Here is a 24,367-nt window from a genome sequence, read left to right as displayed (position 1 = left end):
GGGCGACGCCGCGAGCGACGGCGCGAGTTGGAGCCGCGTTTCTCCTCTGTCGTAACGTCACGGTGTCACGTGTTATTGAAGGCGACACTACCGCGCCTGAGGAGCTGGGTTGAGCTCCAGTAATATGCTTCGCATAAAAAAGTTATGCTTGCTCCTGCTTTGCCTTATTGAAAATATACAGAAAGATCTCAGTTTACTGTCTCTGTGGTTCATATAATACACGGCACCCTTACGTGCCTGTTTTAAGTAAAAAGTGTCATTTGCCTTCATCAACGCGGAGGCCAGCTGGTGTCCAGTCGGTGCTAGCGTGAACCTCTGTCGCCTCCCATCGGCTGCTGCTAAAAGCGAATCAGTCGCTACATCAGGGTTGCCAAGCGGGAAGGTAGGTGCGTTTGAAGATTCCTACGCACCTAAAAGTGACCGGCCACATCTAGTAGTGCGATGGCTCTCATCTGTACATAATTGTCGCTGCTGGACGACGAAATAAAGATGACGACGAGGTAGGCGAGGACATTACGCGGCACACGTGTATACGTAGGTGTAGAAAATCTAGCAACAACAAATATCGCACGCCAGCGTTCACGTCACAGTTAGTGCGCGATCGCGCGACTAGCTGTGTTTACGAACATTTTATCTCCTCTCGTTGCTCTCTGAAATCGAAACTTTGGCTAGTCCCTATGTATAAAGCTCTAGATAATAACGCGTTGTGTGATAAAACAAACTAGTATTTCTGCCATGATAACTGGCTCGCTAGCTACTTATCCCAACCAAAACAAGAAGACATAAAATTATTGCGCCAGGGCTCCTCTAATAACACTCGGTTGCTCATATCGTGTCAGAAGAAACATTGTTGGCGTTTGCAGTTTGTACTGAAGTTTTCCCAGAAGGGACGCGTCGATCTCATAAAGGGATAAGCAAACAACTATGCCAAACGTACCGTCAACTAAAAAAATTACTGGCCATGCTATTTCAGAAAATGTTCAATTTTCGAGCAGCCCATAGCAGCAGCCAGTACAAGCATACGTACGTCACAACGTTGGTGGCATGCACTTGTGGAGACTGTAAAAACGATTACTAGGTTGGGTTGTTAGACTGCTGGAGATATTCAGCTTTTCCTCGAAACCTATGGTCCGTAAGCTTTGCTCCGTAAAAAAAAAAGAAACAGCATGCGCGATACGCAGCGTCATCATACCTACACGATCAAGGTGTGTTCTGACAGCAGCATTTGATGGGGTACCTAATTTTCTACTAGCACATGTTCTTTTACTAAACGCAGAAAACAAAAGATGTTAGGACTTGGGCGAGCTTGCAGTCTAAAGTATCAGCGTTTCTTTTTTTTGTGAGTTACTGAATTTCAAATACACCTGAACGGCAAACATTGTAAAGCATCCGCCGATAGCGAATGTACTTCATTCGATTGCAGAATTCAATAATCGGTTGCACAGAATTTTTTCGAGTTCAAATTTTGCCTAATTTTCTGTATTATGCCATGTTTCAGACAGCCACCTCTCTTTGCTTCATAACTTCCTTAATATCTTCTAAGTCCAGGTTACCTTCTTTCCACTTGAGTACCACACCGTACATTTGACGTGACGCTGTGGTGTAACCAATGGGATTTTAGACTTCAGCGTCTTATGCCAGCTCATGGTCTATTAGAAACTTTGTAGCGGGGAGCTGTGGTTTTATTTCAATCGTCTGGCTTGGTTTAACGCGCACGCAACGAATGGCACCGGAACATTTTTATAACCTGCCCTCACCTGAATAACGGAACCGCAAGCAGAATTCGAAGCAGCGACTAGCAGCACAGCCTCATTGCCAGGTGGATGCACTAATCTGGAACGCTACAATTATGACTTCTCACATAGCCCCAACTGTTGTCTTGGTACGTTAAACCTCAGCAATCAAACAGTCGTACTTCGGAAGGGCAACAACAGCGCATTCGCAGAGCTTATGTCCAATTACATTTTAGGACTAGGTCTTCTTGCTGACTTCACGAGGATTTGTCGTATCAGGGATCTGGGTATCTGTTAACCACTTCCAGAAAAATTAACGGTCTTCGCGGCTCGAACGTGTCGTAGCGAGTCGCAATATGTATCAGAATGTAGGTCTCAACAAGCGTAAATCGAGAATTAGTCGCAGAGTAAGTCCAATTAATGGTACGGGGATATTTAGCGTCAACAGAGTTGAGTATCATCCACTTTGCGCCAGAGACTGTATTTCTCCGCGATCGGGTCACCTAGCCTAAACTGAATAACTGGATTTTACTTGCCAAAACCACGATTTCATTGTGAAGCATGCCGCAGTGTGGGACTAAGCAATAATTTTTACCACGAGGGGTTCTTTAACGTACTACTAAATATAACTACACGGGTGTATTCGCATTTCGGCCCGATCGAAATGCGGTCACCATGGCCGGGATTCGATCCCGCGACCTCTTGGATGACAGCCCAACACCACAGCCACTAAGCAACCCTTGCTGGTGGCCCACCTAGCCTCTTGGACAACTAAAAAGAAGGGTATGTGAACATACCTTTCTTCATTTTGATGAAGAGCACATTTTAATGTCTTAGCGCTCTTAGGATACCTAATGCGCTTTCGGGTTCACGCACATCGTGACCCAAGTTGGCGACGGGTTCATTGAAGAGTGCCACATGCGCAGTGCATTCACGGTGCAGGTCGATGAAGCGCTGGTGTATGAAGGCATTCATTGAAAAAGTAGCACATATCAAGTGCATATGTGGCGCAATCTGTTACGGCGTCGGGTGGCTGAACCTGAATCACTGTGACGTGTGTTCGATTCCGCTCTGCAACGGAGAAATTTAAGGGATCTTTCTTTCCGTCACTGTCATTGGCACATACCTTTCTTTCCGTCATTTGCACATACCTAGTTGTGTCAGTTGCCGTCAAAGATGTTCATTGTAGAGTGGCACTCGCCTTCTGGCACATACCAAGTCACCCAAGTCGCTATCAAAGAGAATCATTGAAGACCGCCACAGACCGTGTCGGACGTGCACAGTGCTCCAAGTCGGCGTCACGGAGTCTCATCGAGCAGCGGTGTTTCCCTTGTGACGCATCGGCAGTGACGCATATCGGCGTGAAAGGGGTTGGTTGAAGAGCGACACGTATGCATACATTGCCGCATACTCAGCGACGCAAGTTAGTCCGGTGGTTGGTTTCGATAACCAGTGACCACGGTTACCAGTGACGACGCGCACGGTGAGTTTGTGTGTGTATGTGTGTGTACACGCACGTACGCCATCGGGCTTAGCAATCCAACACCAACCCCCCACCCAATTCCTTCCCCCCCAAGGTGGTTAAATAATATTCTAGGTCGGTGCCAGCTCATACCTTTGCGTTTATTGCTCAAGCAACGTAACAGCGTATCCGTCGCGCTCATTTTTTCTTTTATAGCGATATGTTAAGGGCTACTTTCCCCACTACCATGTCCGCCTGAAGAAAAAAAAATGAATATATTGCAATGCAGGGCCGACCCGTTGCGGAAGGGAAGCAGGCTTTAGCCACTCCTCATGCGTCAGCCGATCCCGAAGACAGAGCAATGCCGGGCCGACCGGCGGCGGAGGAACAGTTCGCCATTGAAAGGTGCCCGCATGCATAGCTTCGCTAGTCATCCTTCTTCACAGGAATAAAGGGCACTGAGCATTTTTTTTCGAACGTTTTCTTTGACGTTCTTCTATGAGATTAAATTATCGTTGTAAGTTATCCCCAAGCATATTACTGATGTGAGTTGCGGAATCGCCAAATGCTGATAATGAAGTGGAAGCAAAGCCGGATTTGACAATAAGCAGTGAACATCTACTAGTGATAACAAAGGAAGTCCATCAAGACAAGACTCGAGATCACGCAAATAAGAGTGTAAAGTCAAGTAGAGAGTATTCATGTTCCGCGATGAATAGGAAAACGTAATGCCCTTGTCCTGAAGATCTTGTTGAACTGTCTGATGAAGTGCGAAATATCAGGAATTATTAAACGAAAGCTGAGCAAGAATTGATACAATTGCCATGCCTCTGGTTTATTTAGATATACACTAGAGGCAACGTCATCCTAAGTTCAAAAGATTTATTTTAAGGCTTGGAACTCCTTAACAGAGAGAGCTTCTGTGGCTCTACGTGGTTAGATATTAGTGTAGCCATGCGGATTCGGTCATTTCTTTAAACGAGCCGTGTATGTAATATTCAGCACTTCCCATATGTTATCATCCTGGTAGCATCGAGCCGTCATTGTGATTAAAACGTTTGTATTGTCTTTTGTGCCAATGAACGTCTAATTAAGAGGACCATGCAGGTGGGGCCAGCACATCTTACCAATCAAAAATCAGAAGGTCGCCACACCGACGCAGCTTTCAATTCGTTGAAAATGAAGTGCTTTTAAACATGGCACATACCCACCGTCTCTGCCAATTGCAGCAGTCGTCGTCTTTCTCGGTTCTACGAGGCACGCCCGTAGTCAACCTCGCACGAGGTGGCGCAAGCACCAGAGACTTTAAAAGGCAAAAGAAGAGGTGGATAAAAATCGTGCCGGTGCAACCAGCGGTCCTTCGGCGAAGCCACGCTTAGAGCAAGCTGCAACATGGTAAGATGCACTCGCAGTGAAGCTTGCGCGATATCTGGTGGCAAATACGTGGCACGTAATCGGACAGGTCCTTGATCGAGAAATAGGAACGAAGAGGTCCGCGCGGTGGCTGGCATAGCGTCCAGCCCGAGTAACTGTCGCCAGAGCAGAGAAAGCTACTGGTCGCGTCACCCAAAGAAACAAGACAACCATGAGGGATCCTCCTTTATCCGCCTCTGGTTTACCCGATAATTAATAGAAACATTGCAGTAGGATTAGCAGCGCTCTATCGGTAAGCAGCGCTATCGGCGAGGTTGAACACACGGCTTGTTCTCGTTTCTAATTATCGACTCTAAATACTCTAAATATCGAATCAGGTAGTCGCTCTAGGCTCGGTCCGCACAGTTATTCTGGATTTGATTTCTAGACAACCGAGGACTCAGTCAAGACAAGTGAAATTATGAGTAAAATGCGAGAGGAATGGACTGTGCGCATATGCGGTCTTTATCACGTGACAGGTTAACGTTAAGGGCCGAAAACTTACGTTTCTGCAACGATACCTGGTGGTTTAGTAGCAGCAGGCATCTTTAGTGCACAAATTGGTCGCTACATTTTTGCGTAGAACCTACATTTGCAACCGTTGCAACGTTTGGCTTGAGTACTACCTTTATATCGAGCTTAACGCTCACACCGCAATTCATCCCACTGAATGGTCTGAAAGTCTCTTCGACCAAACAGTATTACCGCCACTTCCCGATTGGCTTCAGATACCTTCTATACACTGTTCCATTTTCAAGATTTTGTACACCGCAGCTCAAGAAGAAGACCAAGCAATTGGCCGCGGACTTGAACCGCCTGGACGGCGAAGCGGAGCCCGATATGATTGCGCTCACCGGCAGCTCGGCCTGTGTCTCTAGCTGGATCGAGCAAGACATACAGGAGACGAGCTGCTCGACCGAGCCAATGTTTCCCGGAGCACCAAAGAAGCACAAAGTGAAGGAACCGAAACTGGAACAGCCCCAACGGCAACGCGGTCGGCGTTCTCTGTCCCCGTCGTCTGTAGCGGAGGTGCCGGAGGGCCTTCGGCACTGCGTCCTGAACATACACAGCCCGGCACCAAAAGGAAGGCGACAGCAGTGGTGAGAACGTGTGGATTTCGTTCATTCATTGTTAGCTCGACTTTGATAGATATTAATAGATGTCGATAGCTTTATATCGATAGCTCGAAACGCATTGGGAGGAGGACTGGGGGACATATTAGGAGGAGAGCAGCGCTCCACACTTGCTCCGTTCTTGAGACCATGTCGATGATAACGAGCATGGTAACCAGAAAAAAAAAGAAAGCTGTTCACTTTTAGATACCAGGATTGCAGAGATACCAGGATTGCAGAGGCACAACTCCCAGCAATAAACTGCGGTGCGACACTGTCGAGTCACACGGAAATCGAAAGCAGGGAAAAGTGAAGCATAGCACCGCACATACTAGCACAACGCCCAGCAGCCCATCGTAAGCGGCCGAGCTAGGCAGTTCAATGCGCTCAACGAGCAAGCCACGCAGCTTGGTTTCTGTGTTCCTTGTCATTTTATTGTGACATCATTTCACGTAATATCGTACCATGGCTTTTCTTCCACGCATTTCGGATGTGCTTCATTAGAGCAATACTTGGTGCTTTTACGCTGTACGTTCAAGGGTGTTTCTTGGTTCATTCAGAGAAGCTTCGTTTTAGGAGAACTTGCAGATTTCAAAGAAATCTGATTCCCTAATCAAAAAAACAAAAAAGAAGCATGCAGTTGGTATAGGAGCCCCCGAGACTTAAATAAGCTCAACAACAACCACATCCGCTTTAGGTGGTCCAACGCTGTTCTGATGACGCACATTGCGCAAAGATGCAATTCCTTTCGTATCCCGAACCACCATCTGCCCAGCTGTTTTCCTTGAGAGGAAGCTGTTACCTAGGAGTCACTTCGAATACACGTTGGGAGCGGGAAAATCGTGTCCCTTCGGATTCAGAAGACTCGTTTCGACGTATCTAGACGCAGAAACAGAATAAGGCTTACCGATGTGCGGAGAATACGCGCCATCGTAGAACAAGTTTCCGGTGTGTGAAGGATCACATGCTGTGGGAAGTGATGGCACTCTGTCGCTCTTCCTGGCCGCCTGGTAAGATGGTCGCCTGGTGCGTTCGTAAATGAACTGTTGCGAGTCTCTTGTCGAGCTGCTACGCCGTTTAGACTTGATGGCTCACCACAGCTTCGCTTATAGCAACTACCATAGCGCTTGGTATCTCTGCATGATTTTAAAGATGGTAGGAGAAGAAGTGTCTGCACTTCGGGGAGTAGCCCAGCAAAGGAAGCGTTGCCATGCCACTGACGTCACCATGTAGCACCGTTAGCTGATTTCTCGAATGTTACGAGTCAATGCACGATCTCATATATGAAGTATGCCGTAGTGGGGGGAGGGGTAATTTGATTAACTTGTACCACTTGTGTTTATGTAGCATGACCCACAGCCTAACTATACGATTCTATTTGCATTTCGCTATTGCTGAAATAAGATGAGGGCTAGAAAATGCCTGGTGAATGACGCTCTTGCTGTGTTAGCGCAAAGTGCCATCTCCGTGCTGAGTTCTTGCCAGAAGGGATTGTATGCGTCATATATTCAGACAACTCAAGGTAAACTGTTCTTATTTACCCTCGAAGCCTTGCTGGTGTTGGCGTAAGGTGTTGATCAATCAATTGATCTCAGCGTCCCTAGAAAAAACGCAAGCCATCAGAGGCGGGTAAGTGCAAGGTTTCGATTCTTTTGGCCAGCTCGCGTTCTTTCAGGTGTGCATGCCCATATTTAAACGAACGTTCTTTCTCACTGCCCTCTAGAAGTAAAAGTACCCAAACGGTGCCTCGTACCCAGTTTCATGTGCTAAGCGGATAAGTCATAGATACTCAGTCACAATGGCGAGTGTTGGGCGCTTGCTTACGTCTCGCAGGTACGCCATGTGGTTCGTCCAGGTGTCGGTCGTAGTCGTGGCGCTGATGGTGGCCACTTCCATCGCCCTGGTGTTCACGCTGCGTGACGCCGATGTCCAGGATGAAGAAGGTGGTCGACACTTGGAGGACTACGGCAGTTACTCCATTGCCGATGGGAAAAAAACATTTGATCCCGCCATAAATGAACGCCACAGCGCCCACGACCAGGGCCAAGGCCCTCGGACTGATGGCAGGAAGAACGTGCACGAAGCTGAGCCAGCCATACCAGTTGTCGGTTCCCCTCCCACAGGAAGCATCGAAAGCGGCGGATCCTCGACGTCCCCAATCGAAGACATTGTGCCGAGTTCGCCAGCTTCTGCCGCGGTCATATGGCTAGAAGGCGGAGGTTTCGTGCGAGTGCGTGCGCAGGCTCTTACGTGGCCTCCACCAGATGGCGCTTCCGAACTGGATGGGGGACGTCGACGCCCTCGTGCGTCGGCTGGCGAGAAGGGACGTTCTGCGGTGGCGAGAGGCGCAGACGACTTTTCGTCGTCTGCTCTGGGTGAAGGTAAAGAAGACACGTCTCGCGCAAGGAGCGGCAGAAGCCTGAAAAGATTGGACCGAAAGGCTATAGCAAAGAAAAAAGAACTTATGGAGCTCTTGAGAAACTGAAACAACCTGCCGTAGAATTGTGGTTACCGTAGCCCCGCAGTCCATCTTTCCATGCACTTGCTCGCGAAAGTTTTTGGCCATGGATACAACAGATTTGCTTGTCAACAGGGACTGTTGTCTCTGCCGGTAAGAATAAACCTCGCTTTTATTCTTCAGTAAGTGAACGATTATGCTTATGTTTACATGTATTTTTTTTCTCGGTAGGGCTGAGTTATTGTGCTCGTCTTATCAGAAACGACGTTAGTGTTTGCAATAGAATTACGGTTCTGGCAGAACGCACGCTACCATAACGTAAAGGGACATATACGCTAAGTACACCGCAGCGAATATTCAAGAACGAAGGAAGAGATCATGTAGTAGAGCCTTGTGCAAGTTACGGTTCTGAAAAATTACTCAATGGAGATTTCACACACAAGTCAGATACGTGTTTTGAAAGCACTGCGGTATGTGATGCCACCACTGGGTTTGTTGCTAGGTTAGTGCGAGCAAATCTGAAAAGGTATGTGTGTTTCGTGGGTATTGGATACGTAATTTCTCGGCTGTGATATTCAATTGCACTGAACATGTCAGCGAACATAAATAGTAGTAACCATCGTACCTCATTGAATTTTGCCACTCAATCTTTGCCGGAATTCTACATCACGTAGAAGCTAAAGTTTATGCTGTAATTGAATTCTGAGGGTTCTGAGAAGTTATGTATAAATGTTAGGTAATGAAAGAGAGCGAAGTAAACTGACTAAGAATAGCAACAAAAATCTTTAAATGAATAATTGTTTAATAAGAAAAACTGAGGGTACTAGTATCGATAACATTATCCGTAGTATTGCGATAAGGCAACTACCGAAAGCGTAACAATAAATTTATCGTTGTTCGTACTGTGAATAGTGCTATAAATAGTATTACGGTAGTTCGCTACTGATAGCGCTATCTGTACAGTTGCAATTCTTGGCTAGCGGTCATTGCATAAGTTTCACGAGAACTCACCGTAAGTAACAATCAGCTGACGCATTTGGGCAACACAGAAACGCCGTCACGTTTATGCTGCCATGTCACGTTGCTTCATTTTTCCTTACCAATAGTGCACTATTGACGGCGCTATCGATAGTGCGTTCGATAGCTCTTGTGATTGTGTCCTATCGACGGTACTACGCATGGTGTTATTGCAGTATTGATAATTATAATATGATTCAAGTATTGATAGTTGTGCATCGCTGCTACGCATCCTTCAGGACTTCGTTATCGCCTGCTTATATGTCGAATCGGTCACCTTACGTTTGATCTTGCGCTGCTGTATACCCAATTTAGTTATGAAGTTCTAGAGTCTCAAAGCAACACGCAAGGCTATGAGCGACGTCGTAATGCCGAGATCTTAATTTCAACCCCGTGGTATTTTTACCCCTGGGCCCAAAGCCTAGAACACGGGTGCTCTCACTTTAGGCTTTCATAAGAATGCCGTCGCCTTTGCCACAAATGAGGCCCCGTGGTCCCGCTTTTAGCAGCTAAACAGTGCAGTCACTGAGCCTCCACGGCATATCGTTGTGTGCATATTAAAATTAAACCTCGCCGTGCAACTTTATACAATTGTTAGTTTGAGATTTAGGTTTCCGCTTGGGTCAAGTGCTAGGAAAATCACGTATCTGGTGGCGTTGCGGATTGCATAATGCAGTCGAACTCGGCCGATTATTGTAAACATCGTCATCATAGCGAATCATGCTCTATATAGAGAAGACAAACCATATTGTTAAGCAACGTTTATGCCAATTTCACTTGTGTTAACCAACTCGACCGTCGGTTTACGCAACTCTTATGTCCACAATTTGTATCGCAAAACAGCCGCATAAGAGTGGCTGCTACATTTTTTTTTATTTTAGCAAACTTTCATGGGGACCGACTTGCTGTTGTCGTCGATCGGGTTTCATATATCTGCTCTGTTTGTTGCTCACACGGGCTTCTGCAAATGTGCTATTGGAAAGATTCAGTGAGGTCAAAAAAATGGATTTCATGGTTTTGTAACTGAGCGCACAGCTAATATGGCTCGCCCAATTACATGTCCGTGCCATGACGAACGTACAGTAATTTTTTTTCATGTGCACAAGTCGGATGAATCGTAGACCATTACATATTACAAACCATATGAAGCCTACAAATGATGAAGCGAAAGGGAAGCTAGATGTAGTAATTATTTCAGTGTACAAGCGATAGATTAAGGGGAAATAAAAGTGGATGAAAAAAAAAATCTGCCGATCCCACGCAGTGCTGGAATCCGTTGAAGCGGAGCTTCCATTGGTGTTTGTGAAAGCGTAGTTGCTGCTTAGGGACCATTTGCAAGTTGTGAAAACACGACCCAGCTGGACAATTCCATTAAGAACCACCCCGCTCAATATAAACATGTTGCGCTCGATCATGCTCGTATGCTTCCTCGTGTTCTGCCTGAAGGCATCAAAGCCGCCGGATTCCTGACCCTCGCCGTGAAAGTTACGAGTGCCAAGGTCGTGGGTTTTGTCTGCTGCTGGCGGGAAGTTGCCCTTTTGTCGTCCAGTTTCATTTTTAACTTATTATTGCTTCACTTCAATTAACTTGCCTCGTGATTTCCTTGGTTTCGTTATCTGTTTGGCTACATATGGCTGCGATTAACAACAATCGGGCCCTTCGTTTGCCACTCTTTTTAGACCATTTGTTGTTCAGTCATTCCTAGCTGCGAAACTATTGCTTGTAACCAGGTTAGAGACCTTATACTTATCTGATGGAGTGGACATTTGTGTATTTTAGTGCACTTAGTATTCAGTTTTTTTTCTCAATTTTCCTCGTATGCCATTACGCAAAATTGGCATCACGAAAATAATTTAGGATGCACAATGCTGCACTCTATGAAAGTGTTTGAATCATATTTGTGATGTCAGCGTTTTTCTAGGTTGTTGTGCAGTCGTAGACGACGACAAGAACACCTCAACCATGCACTCTTAAAAAGAAAAAAGAAATACAAGTAGCTCGTTGTGGTTACTACCTAGTTATTGCAGCATTCACTGTTTGTCATACCTGCAGTCGCTAAGTGTACAGTTAGTAGCACTTCAGACAGACGAGGTAGTCTATGTTACTATTGGACTCCAGCGACCAATTCCAAAAGCTGCTAATCCCTCCAGATACAAAGCTTCTAACCTATAGCGCATTTATCGAACCCACACTGGAATAAGCCAGAATGGGTTCGATATATGCGTTTTGGGCTAGCGACCCAGTATACGGTTGCGTTAATTGCGTTCGGTATATTTATATAACACCCACTTGTAGCACTAACTACGTCGTTTATTGACAAATGTTACGAACTCTGCACTTACCAGTCGCAGTTATAAAAGTATAGTAAATGTTGGAAAGAAAAAGAGAGATGTGTTGGAGAGAGAGAGAGAGAGAGATGCAAATGAGAGAAAGGCAGAGAGGTGAACCAGAATTCAAACCTCCGGTTTTCTACCCTGCACTATGGTAGCAAATGTTTGAATAATCGGGTACATCCAGTAGTGAGCGGGGTACTCGAACAAAAGAAGTAACTTTTTCTCTTTCGTAACATATTAATCGGTAACGAAATCATTTCGAGAAGCAGTTCTATCTTCGAGCTGTATTCGAATAGGAGAATGATACAGCACGCGCTAAGCGACCTCCTCCAACATTCCACTTAGACGCATCCGGCTGTTTCAAACACCCGCCGTAATTTATCTATCAGCCAATGCCCTGCATTCTATAGCACACATGACACTCGCAAATTTTTATTTCTCCGCGACACAAAGACTTGTTTCTTCGTATGAGAGAAATCTCCTGTAGGCACCACATTTGTGGTTTCCTTAGTACTTCATTTCCTTTTTCGTGTTTTGCAATTTCAAAACTCGCTGGGTGCTCGAAGACATCGCCTTCCTTCGAAAATTCTCTCGCGTTGAATTTTTCAGGGGGTGACACGGCGTCTTGCGTATCTTCGTTCAAAAGGGGAAGCAAATGGCGCACAAGCATCGCTCAGACGCATATACCTCGAACGAGATGGATACGACCGACAGGGGTTCAGAAGCCACCGTCAACGAGAAAAACAACTACCCCTTCAAGAATAAAAAGTAGTGGTATATCGGCAATAAAGGCCATTACCAACACTAACAGCTTACGTTCCATTCTACTTCGGAATATGCCGTGCTGTTTATATCGACAATCATTCAAATTATCTGTAGGTGCATTGCGCGATTACCTCGTTTGTTGGACGAGGTTTGCGCCTAGGAATTAAATATGGTCGTGTTTAGTAAAAACAGCATACCACAGTGCCGAGTGGTCGCCCGACCGACAGAGGACTGCGCGAGCGTCTGAAGCAGTGGTAGATGCTGGGTTACAGATCTGTTTGTTCTGTATAGCCTATGGTCCAAACATGCGGCATGGTCATGCGAGGTTTTATTGCGGCGTTAGCCCACGCTTGTTTCCTCTTTTATCTCTCGCGAAATAAAAGGAAGACAACCCTTTTTTTTTTGGTTTTGTTCTTCTCGTCCTTTATGAGGCATTCACCTGTCTCCCGGACAATTGTGCTGTCACAAATAGCCGTCGGGTTTTTATGCAATTCCCCTTGCATAAAGCAGCTTTATAACAGCTTTATAACAGCTTTAGTTGGGAAATGAATTTAGTCTACTCCGAATGGCAAGAAAGCGAGAAGCGTTTTAGAAGCGAATGCATACTCTGAAAAAAAAATCCAATACTCCGAGAAAAGAATGTTAGGTTTCATTAGGTTCAAATAATTAGGTTTCAAACAGACCTCGGTAATACGTCATCTTTGTATTTATTTATACCATATGTCTTTTGACGTTCAAACAGAAAAATGGGTGCATATATACTTAATCGTAGGCAATTGTGCTGTAGTTTCTCGTGAATAGCATTACGAAACATCGTTCCACCGCGCCAATAAACACGGACGGTGCAGAGAAGGACCACAAGAGCACCGGACTTCAGCTCAGTTTTATTCGACGGAAACAGCGCTTTACGTACACACGGAGGCGCTTATGGTACACCCGAAGTCCCGAAGGTGTTTCTCTGACCAGGCCACAATTCTCAACGGCGGCGAACCCAAATGAAGGCAAAGTTTCACATCACTCACGCACTTGTCTTTCACATCTGGACTGGTTCGAGAAATAGCTTTGAGTATACTCAGGGGCAGTCTCAGCGCTTGCCTGTGTACACTGAAGCCCTGCTTCCGTCGAATAAAATTCAGTTGATGTCCGGCGCTCTTGTAATCGTTCTCTGCTCGCTCGCGTTTATTTGTGCGCTGGCGCGGTATTTTGTGAAAGGTGCATGCACAGGAGATACAGGAAGCTGGTACAAATACACGTGTCAGTACAGTGCAAAAAGAAAAAAAAAATCGCAGTTCCACTGAAAAGGCGAAGCACCGATTGCGATAACAAATTAGTAGATAACTGTACGAAGAAAGAATAGAAGCCTTATCGGACGTATAAACTTGGAAACATTCGCTTACTAACTAAATTAACAATGACCGAATGCGTAACCGTGACTCAAACAGGCCGCAGAAAGAAACGTACACTCGGAGACAGCGCTGTCTTTGTGCGTCTGCTTCTTACTACGTCATTGTTCACTCGCGCTTAGACGTTCTATCATGGATTCGAGCCAACTAGTCCGTCAACATGTTTTATCTACATTAACCAGCACGGTGTCACGCGCGCACAGGTAAACATGAACACATCTCGCTCGACGACAGCGGAAACTGTCTGTGAAAACGCTGGAGTTGGTAATCGCCGCAGCAGCCGCGAGGCAATTGACCTCCGTGCATCTGTCGCTTCAGCGCGAACGAAACGACGAAAGCGAAGCGCATCCGAAGCTGCCGGCACTACGCACACTCTGCGGACATAGCAGACCGCTTTGATGACGAGGCCCACGCGGGTGCGCACTTTGGCCACGTCGCAGTTCGCTTTGAAGACACACGAGCGCCGGCAAAGCAGCCCTACGGCGTCTGCCAAAGGCTTCCACTACGGCGTCCGCGATTGGCGTGGCCCACGCCGTAGAAGGCACCGCGGTTGCGTGCAATCGAGATACCGGTCATCGAGACACCGGTCATCGAGACAGGTCATCGAGACACCGCAGGAGCCGCTGGAGAAGAACGTCCCTTCTGCCTCGCCTCATCCCCTTGCCTCGCGCGCCTCAGGAGTGGGCACGCATCCGGGCCTCGTAAAGCCCCCTAAACTTGGGCCGCGTTCCTCGCTCGCGCAGGCGAGATTGAACCGCGTTCGCCGTCATACGAAACCTCACGGCGACGCCGAAATCGACAGCGAAAATCCGCCTGGAGTGTCCATACAATTGTTATCGCAATGAAAAACAAAGTAGAGCTTTTAAAGAATCGGGGGAAAATTAGTTGTGCTGAAAAGGCGAACAGCTTATACAGTAGGGATTAGGTCAAGCACGCTATGAATCCTAGATTATCGATCAAGCAGTAATTCGAGAAATATTTCAAGTTCGCGGACAAATACAACACCATTCTGTGAATTCGCAACCGGATTTCACAGCCTAATCCACAATTCTATTGCTTTGGGAAAGAAAGAATTATTAAAGAGTGTTACAACGTACTATAAATGGTCTAATGCACTTATCGCGGTTCTTTATGCTAGAATGCCGGTGGGGTCATTTGACCTAACCAGATTCTAAACTTCCTATATGAAGTAAACAAAAAAAAAGAAAGAAGGCTTAGTTGCATCGATATCCCACCGAAGCGACAAAAGCGGCATGCATGTCTTGGCATTTAAAACAGTTACACCGTCGTGACCGGAGTACTGACTGTATATAAAATTTATTGATTTATTTTGTACTTCTTCGAGTTTTTCAATAAGTTGGATTGGCGAGGGTCGCATATTACACTAACTTTGGGCACTCAAGAATAGGCCCTACAAAACTTTTTTTCAGCTCTTATTTTTAGCTGTAATGGTGCCATTCTTAATTTCCATTGCAGAAATGCTAATTGTTTGAAAGCCTGGGTGCGTCTAGCCTCATTGTGTTCGGTCCATTTTAGATTCTGTGTAGTAGTGACACCCGAATATTTGAGTTACGGCAGTTGTGCTGTATTAATATCCGAATATTGGCCACTAAACAAGAAGGACATTCTTTTACTGGTTACTTTGAAGAACTTCGTTTTCTTCACCTTTATAGTCATGTCCCAAGCCAAACGCCAGTCAGCAATTTTTCGCAATATAGGATTATGCCTTTCCTGGTCCTTGACACTGCGCATAGTGGTGTAGTTGACGCAGTCATCGGCTAATAACCTCAGTGTAACCCCTGAAAATATAATTGACAAAAATGCGGAACAATAAAGTTTAGAAAACCGATCGCTGTGGGGCGCCTGATAAGGCCTTAAGATAGCTAGAATCAACGTGGTATTTTGAAACATGCTGCGTTCTCTTAGAAAGACACGCTTCAATCAACGTAATTACTTTGGATGAATATGTAATGATTTCAGCTTTTAACTGACTTGCAATATCAGACACGATCGAAAAGCTTCGCAAGACCGATGAAAATTGCGTCGGCTTGCAGGGCGGAGTTCATTTTTTTTAAAAAAAAGGTCCGCTGCTTCTTCTGGAATGCTGTCTCAGTGATTTTCAGGGCAGAAAATTATCCGCAGCTCAGAGAACTAGTTTGGAAAAAATCAGAGAGAAAAGTAGTGCTATTGTTGTAGCTAAAGTGAAATAACCCTACGTGAAAATGTCTCTCCTAAGGGCTTCATTCGCGCTACCACATTTTCATCCTTCACCGTTACAGTTTATTTACCAACCGTATGTAACAACTTCTCTTAATGGGGGAGCACAACATGGCATGTTTCAGCGCTCAGCAGCTCGGGGACCCTAGCAATGATTCACTACGTATGCTTCGTCACTAACAATCACTATGTATGCTTTGTCGCAAACCCCTCACCAGCGCTAAAGAGCGACCTGCCCAGCAGTTCAACAAGTGCGGCTCAATGTGTCGGAAAACTTCGAATAGCAGCTGGACGAAAACGGCAAGGAAGCCATATTGCAGCGGTGCAAGCGTTTCATTGAACGTGCGGAAGGAAGAGCGGGTGTTCCCAGTGCAGTAGTAAGGCTTTCGATCATGGCTACCGCCATCAGATTCCAACTGAACGCTTCCCACTAAAGCTAAGTGGCGTTATGTGCGAGGGGAAGGGAAAAGGTAAAGGGACTTTTGAAATTTCTCGCACTAGGGTTTGGTAGCTCTGGTAGTACCCAGCGCTGAATTAGTGTCGTCTGCAACACTTCTATGGAACGTGTCACTCTTATTACCACGTTTGTCGTTAGAGAGTAGGAGACTGTCAAACATGGCAGCTCCATTGTCGATCTGCACCGAGGAGGAAATTAGGACGGCAATTCGCTTTCTGTTTGCGGAAGGTGTTTAGCCTGCGGGAACTATTCGTCGAATGCGAGTGCAGTGTGATAAGACTTGTTTATCGTGAAGGTCTACGAATGGATAGAGCGTTTCAAACAGGGAAGTGCTTCTTTATGTAGCGAGGAAACATGGCGCAGTTCATCGATGTCAATGACTGAGGACAATTTGAAAGCCATTGAGGGTATGTTGATGGAAAAGAAACGAATCACAGTGGAAGAAATCGCCGATAGTTTATATATCAGTCGTGGTTCAGTGCATTCCTTCTTACACGACAGGCTAAGTTTTCGGGAAGTGTGTGCAAAGTGGGTCCCCAATGAATTGTCAGCGCGACATGACGCAAAAAGTTCGGACATCTCTCATAAACATTTGGCCCGTTATCATGGCGAGGAAGATGGATTTTTACAGCAAATCGTTACTGCAGATGAAACTTGGGTACATGATCACGAACCGGAAGTTAAGGCTACGATCATGGTTTGAAAGGTCTCATCATCACCAGAAGTTAATTTAAACGTCAACCACCAGCTGGCAAAATTATGCTAGCACTATTCTGGAACATGGAAGGTGTGTTAGCCCTTCATTTCACCTCAATAGGCGAAACTGTGAATAGTGAGAACTATTGTGATGTGTCGCAACTCATATCCAAACGTCATGGAAAACTGCGAAGAGGTGTCATCCTGCAGAAAGATAACGCTCGGCCACATTCTGCCTAACAGATGGCCAAAACAATAGAAGAGTTGGAATTCGAATTGCTCGGACAGCCGCCATACAGTTCGGACCTGGCCCAAGCGATTTTCATATGTTTGGACCATTGAAGGAAGCGCTCAGAGAAAGAAGATTTGCAAACGATGCAGGAGTTATTGATGTGGTGCGAAATCGGTTACAGGCGCAGCCAAAAAACTTTTTTTTTTTCAGACGGAATAAAAAAAAAAACATGTGAAACGTTGGCAAAGTACGTTGAAGTGCAGGGACGCTATGTAGAAAAATAATGTATGCTTCAGTATTCAACGATTAAAATAAATGTTACTTTTCTCTAAAGCTCCTTTACTTTTTACTTCCCCTCATGTGTATAAGATGTTTTGCTTCAAACCTCTGCGAATTCTCCTCCTCCTCCTTTCCCCGCTAGATGTTTATATGCGACCATGTTCAGTAAGCAAACTAAACTATTCCTGTGTCCAGTTTCCTCAAAAATCTTGCATACTTATAGGCCTTTTTTTCACAAGCGCCGCCATATTGCGCAGGCAATACGCGGGCGGAAATTTCTGGAGGTGGTCTTCGCGCTCGCGTGGTCTCTTTAGCGTGACGTCACGCCTTCTACAGAGTAAACGGTGCTGTATAAAGAACTGATGTGATTGGAGTGACATGACCGGAGCTTTTTTTAACAAAGGTTATGGGGTTCTACGTACCAAAACAACTGATCACGAGGCATGCCGTAGTGGGGACTACCTAATAATTGAGACCACCTGGAGTTTTTTACCGTGCGCCTAAATCTAAGCACACGCGTGTTTAGGCATTTCACCCCCATCTAAATGCAGCCACCATGGATTTGATTCGATCTCGCGACCTCGTGTTTAGCAGCCCAACACCATAGCCATTTAGCAACCACAGTGAGTGGCGGCCGAGGTTTCCGCTGGCGTGGAGCCGGACGGGGCAGCCAACGCATTGTGTGGGCGCGTTTGAGCCTAATCAGCCGAGGAGATCCGCTTTGTATTTCGGAAAATTCGTTTCGCAAACGTGACCTTACTGTAGCATTCTCACTGTAGGACGAAGCTGTGGTTTAGCAGAAATTCGTAGTTTAGCAGGAATTCGCTCACACTGTGTCCCCATTGCAGAAGCTTTGTGTTGTTTGGCTGAGCAAGAGAGCTCGCGTAACCGTTCGTGTTGTGCACTGGCAGTTTTCATTATAGCACACCACGTGACCGCGGGATATTGCGTTTCCTGTATAGTCCCAGTTTGACTGCGTTAGTAATTAGATGGATGCTCAAGGCGCGTCTGCGCCGTCGGAGTTGGCGTTGTAGTGATGCGAAGTTACCGACGCACACGCGCGACCCACGCGTGGAAGGTCACAAGGTCGCCGGAGACGCGCTGTGCGTTTGGTTGCAAAAACGGCGAAGCCAAAGTGGACGTGCATTGAGGCTTCACTCAGTCTGCTCGGCTGGAGCCAGGGAAGCGAATGGGCTTTCGATTTCTCGCATGAACGCTGCGCACACACATGTGTAACGTTTCTGCAGTGCAATAAGGTTTCAATAATGCTCAGTTCCAGCGATCGAGGCAGATGCGTACCAACTAATCTGGACATGTCCAGCCATCCAATCGGAATGCTCGCGTCTTCTACTACAGGCCGGCCTCCGCTACAGTGTCACAACTAACTATGACCGCTGGATAAAAGATTCCACAAAACAGTGCTTCAATGCGTACACAACACAGGCCTCAGAGCACGCGTATAATACGCATATACGCATCAAGAATTATACCTTAAGGGCAAGTCCTTATCTCAATAAAAAAAATACTAGACCATAGTAAATGTCTCGTTAAACTTATGCAATCTTTTCTTTGGGATTCTGACTACCGATGATGCTTATCTTCGGTCTCATGTCGTGCACCATTGAGTGGCGAGGCCTGCAACTCATCTGGCATCTGGCAACTCATCTGGCATCTGGGACAGTCTCAGAGAAATGCTGCAACTTTACTGTCACTTTCAATGCTTCATGTGCACAAGAAACTGACAACTGTTCTTTTCGTAAGACGTTCACACAAAAACTACAGTATTGAGGTCTGTTCTGGTCCCCCCCGCCCTCCCCCCGAAATATATATAGGGCTCACAACTACTAGTGACTGGCCAAGAATCGGTTGGATAATTTAAAGTGAGAACAAAAACACACTTTGTGATTGCTCGGGCCCTGAACTAAAGCTACACCCTACGAGGAAGTCGCCCCCCTCCCCCCCCCCCCTCATTAGCAATACATGTTTTCATTCTCTCTCGTTCCCTAGTGAAATAGGGCAACCCACTGTGGGGGATCGGCCACGAGTCAGGTTATGAGAAAACCTATTTTTTTCTGAGGAACCTAAGGCGAACTGAAATAAGTATCTTGGAAAAAACACACGTGCTTTTCTTATCGAAGGAATCATAGTATTCCTCGATTTTAATTATTGGCATCCACAGTGGGCCTTCCACGAGGTGGTTCTAGTGCCACAAAAGCAAAGACAAAGAAAAGGAAGCGGCGGATTAGTACGGCTCACGTGCTGCCAGTCGTCCTACTGTCAAGGCTCGCCGAGAATAAACCAGCGCAATGGTAAGACGCGTTTATTATCGAGATCGAACGATATCGGGTCAAGATCGCGTGACACGGAGGTCGAACGAAACGCTGGCTTATTCAGTTATCCTGACCGAGAAATCATGTGATAGGTTTGGCCGCGGGTTTGTCCCTTGGCATACGCCATCCAAGCCATCTTTGTGTGTTGCAGTGACATTTATGTATACCTCGCACCAGCCGACCAGAAAAATTAAACCACAGAAGGCTTCCTCCACTGTCTGCGATTGACAGCCGTCCGCGTAAATCTGACTGAATAGAATCTTCACTGAAGTATTAGTAAAGCACTGTAGGAGAGTCGACTCATCCTCTCTGCCCTGGAACACGCACCCGGTTTCGTTACCGATAGGCTGACAGGAGTCCTAGCCCAAGCTACACTCCGCGAAATCGGCGAGACAGAATGTAGCATCCTGAGACACAGGAAAGCAGCAAGCAATGAAATTATGACATTACAAACGACATTTACAAAACGCACGACTAACAAACATTCATCCACCTAGCCTTATCTTTCTAAGGTCAATCTCCCGCAAGAAATGTAATAAACGTCGTTAAAGCGTTCGGGCTTCTTAAGGGGAGCACTAGAAAACGATTAGCATTCTCTGCCGAATGTGAACCATGGGCTCACGCGAGGGCAGAGGTTCACTTTTATGACAGCTGACGCACACGCAGTAAGCAGGGATGAGCAGTATAATTTACCGCAACCTAGTCTCTCTATTTTATTGTAGAATTTGCAGCTACGTATTATTCGTAGTAGTATCAGCTTCGTAAAAAAACTGGCTGTGGCTTAGCTAAGGTTAAGCCCAGGATGCGAAGCATACTAGCCTTTATTTTAACGCGACAGCGTTAAGGAGCTCCTATCGCCGAAAAGCCGGTGTCGTCGGCGTCGGCTCAGGCGTGCGGCGCTTGCTCAGGCGCAGATTTTGTTGTCGCGCCGAACGCTGCGTTGCTCGACGCTCACCGCGTCCGATGCGGGGCGCGTAGTCGCTGCGCCGTAGCAAAGCCACCTAGAAACAGTCTCTGTAGCACGCCGCAACCTTTGCTTCTCATTCCAACGAGCAGCTCTGTCTCCAGCAGGCATCGCACCTCGTGAGTGTCTAGCAGAGGCAAGCGCAGCTGCTTATATACCGCCGCGACGCCGCGAGCGACGGCACGAGTTGGAGCCCCGTTTCTCCTCTGTCGTGACGTCACGTTGTCACGTGGTATTGAAGGCGACACCGCCGCGCCTGAGGAGCTGTGTTGAGCTCTCGTAATATGCTTCGCATAAAAAAAAGCCCACTACATTGGTGACCTAGAAGCAACGTTCTCCGCTCTCTTTTTTTTTCGCAGCTCAAGAAGAAGGCAAGCTGCTTGGCCGCGGACATCATGCGTCACGGTCGCAAGGCAGAGTCCGAGATGGTGCCCCTCACCGACAGTTCTACCTGCGGCTCAACCTGGAGCGAGCAAGGCACCGAGGAGACGACCTCTTCGACCGTCGCAGTCGTGGCCGGAGCGAAGAGACGCGGCCGACAGGAAGCGGAGCTCGACCAGCAGCGACAGCGACGAAGTCGGCACGCCTCGTCAGCGTTGCTGGTAGCGTCTGGGCTGGATGACTGTGAGCAGTCGGTCACGAGCGTGCGAGGAGCCTCGCCAAAGCCGAACCGACAGCAGTGGTGAGAGTCTTCACCCCGCATTTTAGAACTTTTCTTAAATCAAAGCACCACCTCGACTTTAGAAAAAGAAGTACGGAGCCCTATGCAAGTGCTCACATGTTAAACTCCGTAGACGGAGTTTAGACGCAGTAGACGCTGGCGGAGAAGGTAAAGAGGACGATTCTTCTACAGAAGAGCGCTTCATGCACATTCGCTTGGCTTCACGTATTTTAGAACTGAATGGCCGATAACTGTGTTTCAAGAATGCGATAGTGGCTATATACATTTAGTTTCTTCTTTAGCTTCTTGCTGTGCGGCCTCATATACAATATACAGTCTCCGTCATACCTAACTAACCTGAACGCACCTTAAGCACAGTTTTGTTGCTCACGTGGACGTTGTCGAAGGCTTCTGGTTGCGGGGTGTTTTCTAGTTGTGGTGCGGTTCATGGTTGTGGAGAATGTAAGTTTAATGCATCTTAGTGAAAGTGCGTTTTGACGTTTAGGCCGCAACACTCACGTATGTTGAAATTGTGCTGCGACGTATGTATCATGACGGTTCATATTAAGTCTGGCGGAGACTGTAGAGTCTTTCAAGAATGAGTAAAGAAAGAAAAAAAATCTGGCAGGTTTTCGTTACCGCTTGACTTCCGCAGTACCAGTCAGAAACGCCTCCCTTCCTACTCGGCAATGCGCCTAGGCACAACGACATGATCTTACGGAAAGAAAACCGCATAGATGATTTCCCACTTTGTACTGGAACAACATAGGAGGGGAGACGTCGCAAAGACCCCACCTCTTTCCAAACGTGTACGATATACTGCACCTACAACTGCGTGCCTTAATATGAAGTTTTGCCTCGGGAGCCTTTATGGAACCACCTTGAAGCGGAATAAAATTGCTTGGCGTACAGTATAGCATGTTCGATAAGGTTCCGTGCGTTTGAATATATGTATTTATATAGTAATCTACCGTGTGCATCTACATATACTATCACCAGCGTTATTGCACCCACCCAAAAAAGCACCGCAGTCGTGCATTGAACTCGCGGCCATATGTGCTGAACGGAGGAGAGGGACAGACACCGAGCCATTACGAGGGTTCTTCCCTCTGCTCGCTTACTTCGCAGGTCCTCCATGTTGTTCGTCCAGCTGTCGGTCGTGGTTGTGGCGCTGACGGTTGCCGCTACCATCGCCCTGGTGTACGCGCTGCGTGACGCCGAGGTGCAGAATCAGATTAGCAGTCGACTCTGGGACGACGACGACGGAAGCGACGCAGTTGACGGCGACGAACTCACATTCGGGCCCGGCGCGATCCGGCTCCACAACGCCGACGTCAAGGGCCAAGGCCGTCGGGCCACTCGCAAAGAGGACGACACCAACGTAGAGGGACGAGCCAAGCCGGTTTCCGGTTCTTCGCCTTCCGCCGGAAGAACTGGAAAGCGTGGACCCTCGACGTCCGAAAGCGGGCACGCTGCTCCCAGTTCGCCAGTTGGTGCCGGAGTTGTATGGCTGGAGGATGAAACGTTCGGGCAAGTACGGCCGGAGGGATTTCCTCCAGAACCCCTGGGTCGACCTTCTGAACTGGACGGCGAACGCCGACGCCATTCTGTGTCACCAGACGACAACAGAGCATCTGGAGTGGCGAAGAGCAGAGACAACTCTTCGTCGAATGTTCTCGGTAAAAACGCAAACAAGGGGACCTTCGCGAAGAACGGCAGAAACGTGAAGCGATTGAACCGAAAGGCTGTCTTAAGAAAACAAGGCCTCATGGGACTTTTGACCAACTGAGACAGCGTGACGCTAGGCTGCGGCCAAACACGGGCCTCGTTGTCAATTGTCCTACGCACTTCCTCGCGAAATTTTTTGGTTACGGATTCAACTTCTTTTCTCTGTAAACTTATGTTTTCTAATAAGAGTACTTACACTCCACGCGGATAACGCTGGTGCTTTCGTCTACACACATTTCTTTGTTCTTAAAAGGGTAGTAACAACATTTCGAGTCCAGATAACTTGCGAGATCGATTGCTTTCGATACACACACATCATCTACAGAATAGCAACATCGAATGTAGCTTGAAACATACCTAAAATCACGTTTAGAATACGTGCACACCCAAAAAGCGCGAAGCGCATCACCTCACGATATTGGTGTCAACAACGTGGATTTGTAAAGTTCCCAGAGCATAACAGCAGTGCTACGTCATACTTTTGTGTTGGTTACACGGCTCCTTATGTGTGCTCCTGCCCATCACACAACTTAGCACTACATTGCCGCACTCCCATTCTTCCTCGGTTGTTACTCATAGCGGGATGCCTTCCATTTCATTGCTACAGTTTCTGTCGCGCCCGCTGAGATTTCCCACACTTATATGCGTTGACTGGCTACGCACGAAACGAGAGTAAGGTACAATGTCGAGTGCATACGGCATCGTTTAGTTCTGCCCAACACATTCAGAGTTGGGTATTGTCATTCATAGAGAGATAAAAGAAATGGGAAAGGCAAGGAGGCCACCAGGTACAAATCGAGTTTGCTACCTTGCACTGGAGAAGGTTTAAGGGGAGAGAGAAACATCTCAAAAAAAAAGAAAAAAGTTCACAGATATGGAAAGGGTGGCAAAGGAAAACAAGTAAAATCACACACACACACACACGCACACACGCACGCACGCACACACACACACAGACGCGCGCACACACACCCACACACACACACACACACACACACACGCACACGCACACACACACACACAGTGGAACGCAGGAGTGTCAGAGTCACTGAAGCAGGTAGTCACTAAAGCAAGCAACTTCAGTAGCGCCTTCACCGCCTTCTGGTG

The 24,367-nt window shown here is 47.0% G+C and overlaps 3 protein-coding genes across 4 annotated transcripts in view; 2 read left to right on the top strand and 1 right to left on the bottom strand.

The window, feature by feature from the left end:
- LOC135920722 (adhesion G protein-coupled receptor E1-like) overlaps positions 1 to 24,367 on the bottom strand; it is a 506,714-nt gene that overhangs the window by 237,144 nt on the left and 245,203 nt on the right. The gene's annotated exons all lie outside the window — the stretch shown is intronic.
- Positions 4,456 to 12,316, top strand: LOC135920731 (uncharacterized). Of its 2 annotated transcripts, XR_010570296.1 has the most exons (4): positions 4,456 to 4,590; positions 5,383 to 5,708; positions 7,554 to 8,331; positions 12,138 to 12,316. XR_010570296.1 is itself a non-coding variant. In XM_065454963.1 (3 exons), exons 1-3 carry the CDS (start codon positions 4,588 to 4,590, stop codon positions 8,203 to 8,205), a joined length of 981 nt encoding a protein of 326 aa, XP_065311035.1. In that variant the 5' UTR covers positions 4,456 to 4,587; the 3' UTR covers positions 8,206 to 8,377. The 2 variants fall into 2 exon arrangements, 1 of the variants encoding a protein (XP_065311035.1); XM_065454963.1 differs by lacking the exon at positions 12,138 to 12,316 and having other exon boundaries at positions 7,554 to 8,377.
- LOC135920728 (uncharacterized) lies at positions 19,793 to 23,462 on the top strand. The gene is made up of 3 exons (XM_065454958.1): positions 19,793 to 19,886; positions 21,231 to 21,553; positions 22,661 to 23,462. Exons 1-3 carry the CDS (start codon positions 19,884 to 19,886, stop codon positions 23,319 to 23,321), a joined length of 987 nt encoding a protein of 328 aa, XP_065311030.1. The 5' UTR covers positions 19,793 to 19,883; the 3' UTR covers positions 23,322 to 23,462.

Source organism: Dermacentor albipictus, chromosome 6 (assembly GCF_038994185.2).
Source record: "Dermacentor albipictus isolate Rhodes 1998 colony chromosome 6, USDA_Dalb.pri_finalv2, whole genome shotgun sequence".
NCBI classification, from domain to species: Eukaryota; Metazoa; Arthropoda; class Arachnida; order Ixodida; family Ixodidae; genus Dermacentor; species Dermacentor albipictus.
This window is presented reverse-complemented; position numbering and strand designations above follow the sequence as displayed.

Bases quoted from the DNA above. Each gene is read 5' to 3' on its own strand.
- LOC135920731 (XM_065454963.1), top strand. The intron at 5,709-7,553 runs GTGAGAACGTGT...TACGTCTCGCAG, and splicing joins AAAGGAAGGCGACAGCAGTG to GTACGCCATGTGGTTCGTCC.
- LOC135920728 (XM_065454958.1), top strand. The intron at 21,554-22,660 runs GTGAGAGTCTTC...CTTACTTCGCAG, and splicing joins AAGCCGAACCGACAGCAGTG to GTCCTCCATGTTGTTCGTCC.